The 9,090-nt window shown below is 30.6% G+C and overlaps 1 protein-coding gene across 1 annotated transcript; it reads left to right on the top strand.

Annotated features, from left to right (window-relative positions):
- Positions 1 to 3,933: 3,933 nt before the first annotated feature.
- LOC149162629 (uncharacterized) lies at positions 3,934 to 4,974 on the top strand. The gene has a single exon (XM_089435246.1). It carries the CDS (start codon positions 3,934 to 3,936, stop codon positions 4,972 to 4,974), a length of 1,041 nt encoding a protein of 346 aa, XP_089291372.1.
- Positions 4,975 to 9,090: the final 4,116 nt, after the last annotated feature.

Raw genomic sequence — 9,090 nt, 5'->3', positions numbered from 1 at the left:
AGGGACATAATAAAAATCTTTATCACCTCTACTTCTGGAGAAAGTCATTATCCATACACTTATTAGTCACAATCGTTGTATCGGTACTGGAGCAGTTCATTTGCTATACATTCACTATTTCTTTCTTTATTGTGCAAACAACAATGAGTGTCAACTCGTGTAGCAGATCCCAGTCTCAAGGTGGTTGGCATGTAACGCTTGTTCAATCTGACGAAGAAGGTTAATCTTGAAAATCTGAAAATTTGCAACTTCTTATAGAAGGAAAAAAATAAAGCTTGACAAAAAGATTTCCATCAGAGTTATCTGCCTACAATAAAAAAATCCATTGAAGCAAAAGTCACCCTTCAATAGAAAATTCTTGAGCAAACACTCAACCAATTTTTAGCTATGTCAACATCTTCAGGATGGCAGACGACGGTGGTAAATATCAGTAATATCTACGCTGAAGAAGAGAGTGATTTAATGTCAGTCAGTTACTTCTACAAGGGATCTGTGTCACCACAAGTTTTCCTTCCCACTGGTGGTTTTGACATTATACAACAAACATGAAGTTGTATCTTTTAGCACTCATGAGGTTATAAGAAAACAAAAGCATGCAGGTAATGACAAAGGAACACATTTTCTTGAATGAACTTGAAAATAACGGCCACCATTCAACGCAGTCAACATCATCGATGGATCAGTGCTCAGATCTCTTCCCTACACTTCATAATCATATGAATCATAGCTACTATTTGATGCCTTATGTTTCTTGGCATTATGATAAGATTTTAGCACATAACCATCTTCATCAAAGGCTTCATATTTAATTTCATAATTGCAACCAAAATTGTGCAGATTCTCACCAGAGTTATAACAATTGTTGTTGTAAGCCTTCCATAGTAACATAGAAAAACTTCGCCTCATTCATACCTTTTCTTTTATATAAAATAAAATATTAAAAGATCATATATTGAATTCTAAATTTCAATTTCTAGTGATATCATCATATGCGTTAATTTCTTTTCATCTAAAAAATTACGTCTACCAAGGCTCCTATTTTCTTGGTCAAGCGATGTGGGTCACCGATTGACTCAACAAGATTCAACCATATGTAGTATCAACAATCATTAGATAGTAAAATGGGCACTGTATTTGTGGATCCCACGTGCTTGTGGTTTTGGTAGAGCACAAAGTTGAAAAAACAAAACCTACAGGTTTTGACATGTTTTGACTCCTGCTCATTGGTCTGTGTCCACGAATTTCACAACCTTCTAACACATTGCTCCCCTTACACTGTTCAAGGTAAAACACATATGAATCCGAATGCATAAGAAGTCCACAAAACTAGTGACAGAATTAATGAACATGACAGATGAACCTTCGGTCTGATATCATGATAAGACAACAAGATTAGAAACCAACTCAACTATCTATTAATGACTGATATCAATTAGCTATGTACATAGTCTACATATAAATACATACAAAAAAACCATTGATTCAGATTTTCTAATCTTCTTCGACTCTAATAACCACTCACTATAACACAAACTAGCCTAGCCTTAATCCCAAGGATTAACTATCTACCACATGCAATCCCTTCTAACACTACATAATAACCCTTATTTATAGCCTAAAATCCTTATAACACCAATTGATAAGTAAAATGAGGAAAATTTTATTTTTGCTAGTGAGAAGCCACTTTTCTACATATTTCAAAACACATATTTAACACATATTTTTTGAATAAGACACATGCCAAATACCTACCCAAGATATCTAAAAACATGTCCAACATGTACCCTTATCCTATACTGTCCAACATATAAACTTATTAAATTATATAAATTTAAATTTAAATATTTTAATTTTTTAAATACAATTAAATTTATTGATATATTGGCCATATAAATTAAATCACAACATTATTTCCCCGTTTAAAATTTATAACTAAATCTGAGTGAAGCAAATGAAACATAAAAGATTTAAAATCAAAATTAACTTAAACATATTTAAAATCAAAATTAACTTAAACATATTTATTAGTAGGGGAACGGGTAAAAAAAATTGGGAGGCGAAGGTTGTGATTATTTGGTTCTCGAAGAGGTCTCCTTAAAGTGTCCAACAACGCGGCACTTGCTTTTTCCGTTGTGCCTATTCAATGGAGGCATACCAAGATATTATTATTCAAGTATTATTATTCAATGTTGAGAAGAACTAGTACGACATGTTTATATAATCCGTTTACTAATAAATCCCAAGGATGCGAGAGAATACATTAATATATTTAATATTTAGTAGTATCAACGTGTAAAATTTATAATTTAGATTTCAATTTTTAGGGTTTATAATACTTATTTTATGGTATATATTTTTCTTTTTACAATATTAATTTATTGGATTTAATATTAGCAAAATAACATTAATAAATGTGATTGATATAAGCCATCAACATCAATTTAATCTATATTATATTATAAATCTAATATGCTAAATTATATATTATTATATAAAATCTAAGATTAATATAAAAAATTCTAAAATTATAAAGTCAAGGGATTATTATTATTATAAACCCGAAGAATTAAGAAATCCTTGAATAATATCATAAAACAAAAAAACCAATGAATATAAATTTAATGTTAATATTATTAATATTATTTATATAATAATAATACAATAATAATAAATACATTTTAAAATACAATTATTATTATATTATAAATATGACAATAATTAAATAATTATAATGAAAATTCAAATAATTATTGTTATATTATAATAATATGATAATACTATTGATATAATCAACCAAAAATATTGGCATTGCATTATATAATAATATTATTATATTATTAAATATTGATATTACTAACCAAAGGATTTATTAATATTACAAATCTAGGACATTATAATGGTTATTAAGTCACATTTAACACAAAAATTTAATATCATAAACCCAAAGGATTATTATTATAAGTTTAAGGTGCTGATATTATAAACCCAAAGCACTAATGGACCCAAGGGAATAGTATTAAACCCAATGGCTTAATATTGTAAAGCCAAGGCATATATACTCAGATAGATATTATAAACTCTTAAAGAGACATGGTTTAATATTATTGCCTTGGGTTTAATATTAAACCATGTTTGTTTAACATTAAAGCGAAGGTATTATTTTCTCTTAGATGAGACCACGACCTTGTACCTTCTCTCTATCCTACTATTCTTTGTTATTAAAGCATTTTTGTTTTAGGGTTTAATATTAAACCCTAAGGGAATAATATTAAGCCGTGTTTGTTTTAGGGTTTATAATATTTATCTTAGAGTATATGCACCTTGCCTTTACAATATCAACGTGTTAGGTTTAATTGTATTCCCTTGAGTTCTTAGTATTAATTCATTGGGTTTATTAGTGCCTTGGGTATATAATATCAATGCCTTGATTTTATAATAATAATCTCTTGGGTTTATAATAATAATACATTGAATTTGATATATTAATTGTTTGTGTTTAATGTAATCTACTAGGGGTTATAATATCTTAAGTTTGTAGTATTAGTAATCCCTATGGTTAATAATATCAATATTTATTATATCAATAATAACTATATAGTATCAATCATTTAGTTGATTATATCAATAGTATTATCATATTATTATAATATAAAAATAATATTTTCAATTGTAATTATAATTATTGTCATATTTATAATATAATAATAATAATATTTTAAAATATATTTTATTATTATATCAATGATATTAATAATATTAATAATAATATTAACATTAAAGAGGAATGGAGACATTGGAGGTCTTGGCATATCAGACTTGTGCTATCTTACACATCTTCTATTTGTGGATGATGTCCTTATTCTACTTGATGGCAGCGTCAGGGATTCCCGGACCTTTTTGAAAATCTTGCAAAGATTTTCAGCTGCTACTGGTATGCTGCCAAATCAGACGAAATCCACTATCACCTGCGCACGCACATCTGTTCAGGAGACTCGGACGGCCCTTCAGGCTTTTCCTTACTCGGTGCATACTCTGGATAGAGGCCTCAAATACCTGGGGTTCAATCTGAAGCCCACCTGCCAGAGGATTGCTGATTGGGTCTGGTTGGTGGCCAAAATGGAAAAGAGGCTTATGGGCTGGAGCCACAGATATCTCTCTAGGGCTGGCAGACTGGTGCTAATCAAATCCGTGCTAGAGGCCACCCCGGTCTTCTGGATGGCACTAGCATGGATTCCAAGGAACATCCTGGGGAGGATGCAGCAGTTGTGCAATCGCTATCTATGGAATGGGAGCCAGGAGAAAAGAATTTTTGCTTGGATCAGCTGGAAGAAAATCACTCTGCCCAAAAAATGGGGTGGCTGGGGCCTCAAAGAACTCCCAGATTTCGCCAAAGCACTTGCTGCCAAGATGGGATGGACTTTGCTCACTAGTCAAAATCTGTGGACTCATGTTACATATCACAAATACATCTGGCCTCATAATATTATGGATTGGGCCCGGCTACCAACCTGGTCTACGAAAGGCTGCTCCTCTATATGGAAGGCCTTGATTGATTCTCTCCCTCTCATTCGGGACAACTTGGCTTGGCGTATAAATGATGGCATGACGGGCAGGATAGGTATGGACCCATGGAACAACAGCGAGGGCAGACATGTTTTAAATCAAGAGCTTATCAATTATCTACAGTCCCGGGGGATTCGGCATTTTGCACAGATTGCAGATCCTCATCGAACAGACATCCTAGTTCAAGCTTGGAAATCTGCACAATCTTTGGATCTCCCTATACAATGGCATCAGGAATGGGATCAATATACTATGGCTTTAACTGAATCTCATATTCGCATCAAACAAGGGCCCGATGAACTTATTTGGTGCCCTGCAGACCATGGTATATATGCACCAAAATATGGTTACAGTGCTCTCATAACTCACAGAACTCCGGACAGATCCACCCGTGGTGGCATAACCATTTGAAGCTCAAGGCCTCTCCTCGATCAAAGCTATTTTTCTGGTGTGCTCTCCATGGTATCGTTCCCACGGGAGAACACTGACCCACAGGGCCATTCATGGCCTTCTTGTGCACCTTCTGCAAAAATGCGGCGAATTCACAGACCACATCTTTCTTCTTTGCCCAGCTGTTCAAACCTTATGGAGAAATATTTGTCAGCATTTGGGATTTCGGGACATTGGCCGAACTGATCTACAAAGTGCTTGGGGCAGCTGGTCACAAAGTCACCCAACTCAAAATCAATCAACCTCCCCCTTGTGGCCACATGGTACATATGGCTCGCTGGAAATAGGGCTATATTTGAGGATCGTCCGTTTATGGGCAGCCGGATTGAAATTGTTGTTATTGCTGCTTATCTGGATCTACCAGATCCGCCTCCCCAAAGGATCAGAAACATTCAATGCCCAGAGATTGATAAATCCATCCCTTGGGCATTTTTCGATGGGCAGCGAACCAAGCTGGGTGCGGTGGAGGATTTGTCCTTCACATAAACGATCAGCATAGATATCTTGCTAAACTGGGATTAGGAAATGGATCAAACATTTTACTGAGTTCTCTGCATTACATTATCTCCTCCATTTTGCATATCACATCAGCACACACAGATCAATATATTTGGGATTCGTTGGTGGTTGTAAACTGGATCAATAATGTCACTACTGGCCACTCTCACACACTCAGCAATTTATTACATAACACTCTCACTCTCAAAGATGCTTTTGATCATTTCACTTGTGTGCATATCTACAGAGAACACAATAGCGAGCCTGACAAACTTTCCAAAGAGGCCTCGACACTTCCCCGAGGCGATGGGCAAATAGTGGAGCAGCAGGGGACATAAGAACATCATTTTTACCACCGACCATATATAGATCAGAGGCAACAGAGGGACAATAGTCCCAACAGCTAACCGAGAATGGAGATTTTTTGACAATTACTGCTGATATAAATATAAAACAGAATCTTTTTGTATGCGAATAGGCGACAGAGCCGAACAAAGAATTGTAATTAGTTTCTTTTTGATACACACTGAAAACACCTGATAGGGTGGATTTTGTATGAACAAGACAGTAATGCTATGGCATCTGCTTATGTAATTTTCAAATATAAATGAAAGTTACTGATTTTCCCAGTGGAAAAAAAAAATAATAATAATAATATTAACATTAAATCCATAATCATTTATGCTTATTGGTGTATATCAATCACATTTATTGATATTTCGCTTTTATAATATTAATAATCCTTTGGGCTTATGATTCCTAGACTTTATAATCTTAGAGTTTTCTATATTAATTTTAGATTTGATATATTAATATATTAATTTAGCATATTAGATTTATAATATAAAATATATTAAATTGAAGCCTATAACATATATCAACCACATTTATTAATGTCGTCATCCTAGTATATTTACTAATATAGACATGTAAAACTTATTATGTTTCACATTTAGAATTTTTAAAATTTTAAAACTTTGTGAAATTTTAATTACATACCATTTTTTGTATTCAGGCTTCTGTAATCCATAATGAATTAAGAAAAGTCTTTCGATAGACATCACATTAGGTCTCGATGATAAACCACACTTATTGATTCGAAACACGTCCAAAAATTTCTCTTATATAATTTCTATGAAAAACTTTGCTTATTTATCATTTTTTAAAATTATAAAATTAAAATAAATATTAAAAAAGTTTATATATAATAATAAATTTAATTATAAAACAAAATTTAAATGGTATATATAATAATTCAAATATTTATAGCATTCACTATTATTAATATAAAAATAAAAAATTTAGTTCACTCAATGTAATTAGGTAGTTTGAAGAAATGTTATTATCCTTCTCGTTTAAATTCTATTATCACCCAAATTCTATTCATCACAAGCTCAACTAGAACCATAGCATTGAGAAAATGGTTAATGGGGGGTGGAAAGCTTGTTTTGGTCTTGAAAATAATTGTAAAACAACAAACCTTGTAATGTGGGATAAAAAGAAGTTCATCTTTGAAACTTTAGTCACTCCTGTTATCTTATATGGCTGTGAGGTTTGGGGTTGCAGCATCTCCAGAGAATCATGGACAAAGATTGAGCAAATCCAGAAGCGTTTTATAACTTATAACCTAAAAATTAAAAGTAATAGACCCTATCCCATTCTCCTTATAGAAGCAGGTCTTTCCCCTAATAAGAGCCTAGCTATGATTATGTTTTTGTTGTACAAGCACAAACTCAATAACATAGACGATCATAGACTTCCTAAGCTAGCTTTAAATTCTAGCCAAAACCACCTAAGGCTCAATAGGGGGTGGCATAAAGACAGAAGGGACAGGTTAAACTATTGGGAGATCAATGAGAATGATGCATTGCAAAACATAAATAACATTAAAGATATTGTTATTTCTAAGTTTAAAGAAAAAAATGTGGTGTGAGAAAGATTTAGCGCCTAAAAGAAAATTAAGTTATTATAAGAAGGTCATCAACCCCACCCTAGAAGATCAAAAGTATCTCTCTATTTTAACTAGCTCAAAGAAGGAAATTAATATAGCAAAGATTAGAACGAATAGTCATGAGCTCCATAGTGAAACAGGTCATTGGGAAATTCCTAACATGTCATGGATGGAAAGGATCTGCCATATATGTGAGAATACGAACATTGAGGGTGAAAACCACTTCCTCTTCGAGTGCCCCGCGTACAACCACATTAGATCTTAGTTTCACAATCTTTGTTACAATACTGACCTTCCTAGCCTTTTACAATGTCAAAATTATAGTGAGCTCAGGAGGCTTCTCTCCAAGCTTTTAGCATAGGAATAAAATCTTAAATCAAAATAAATAATTTGTTTCTTTAGGTCCGATAGACCAATGTTTGGTATCAGCTAACGTTAAGCATCATCATCATCATCATCATAAAAAAGTAACCCGAAATAAAAATAACACATTTTAATATAAAATTACATATACATTATATTATTTATTTTAAGTATTTAAATGTTATTGTATTTTTTTATATTTTTTTAGTAATTATGGATATTATTTTATACTATATACTAGTAAAATTATAGAAATTAAATTGTTCATAAATGATAATAAGAATTAATTTATAATACTTATCAAAAACACTTATTTTATGATAAGTATCATATTGTTAAAATATAGAAAAATCATAAAAGTTAACTAAATTATAACTAAATTATTAGTATAAAATATAGAAAGAATTAATATGTAATTTTATCACTTATATATTTATCCATCTTCTACAATGGAAAGTTTTAATCTCTAAATAAAACTATTTCATGGGTTATATTATAACTTAGTTTCAAAAGATTTCAGATGACACATGTTTATGTGACAATTTTATAATTAATAAATTTAATTAAAAAAATAACATAACTACTTAATTTATTAATATTAACCTTTAATTTGTGTATACTATTAAAAACATCGTAAAATATTAAAAAATTATTCATAATTAAATTAAAATTTTTAAAATTTCATAATTAATAAAATTTTGAAATTAAATATGGCTATAAACTTCAATATATACTATATTGAATTATCTCTATTTTTTAACATATATTATAATAAATATTTTCAATATCTAATAAACTAGTTTTTTTAATTAAAATAATTTTTTATGTATAAATACTTCTATTTTTTATTTTAGTATAATTTTTTTCCATAGCATTTATATACACAAGTTTATATCACATGTAAACTAAAGGTGGAATAAATTATACATAATATAATATAGTAATTTATAATTATATATTAGGATTTAGGATTATATAGGTATGAATATGAGTTGAGGAGTTGTAAATAATATTATTATATATATATATATATATATATATAAATTTGGTTTATAGTTAGATAAATATTAATTTGAGTTATATATTTTGTGTGTTTTTTAATGTATTGACAGACGCCATTTTAGTAGGTAGATGTTGTAAAATGTTATGCAATGTAATATAATCTAATAATCTAATGTAATTTTATCTAAATCAATTACTCAAAAACAATTAATAATTAATAAATGTAAAGATAAGTTTGAGTTTGTTATTTGGTAACTTTATTC

The sequence above is a fragment of the Pinus tabuliformis genome, chromosome 5_2 (genome assembly GCF_031772625.1).
Source record: "Pinus tabuliformis cultivar Carrire ecotype Pingquan chromosome 5_2, CPIR1, whole genome shotgun sequence".
NCBI lineage: Eukaryota > Viridiplantae > Streptophyta > Pinopsida > Pinales > Pinaceae > Pinus > Pinus tabuliformis.
The sequence above is the reverse complement of the archived record's forward strand: the minus strand, read 5'-3'. Positions and strand labels throughout refer to the sequence as shown.

Excerpts from the sequence above, each read along its gene's own strand:
- LOC149162629 (XM_089435246.1), top strand. The coding sequence starts at position 3,934 with ATGCTGCCAAATCAGACGAAATCCACTATCACCTGCGCACGCACATCT.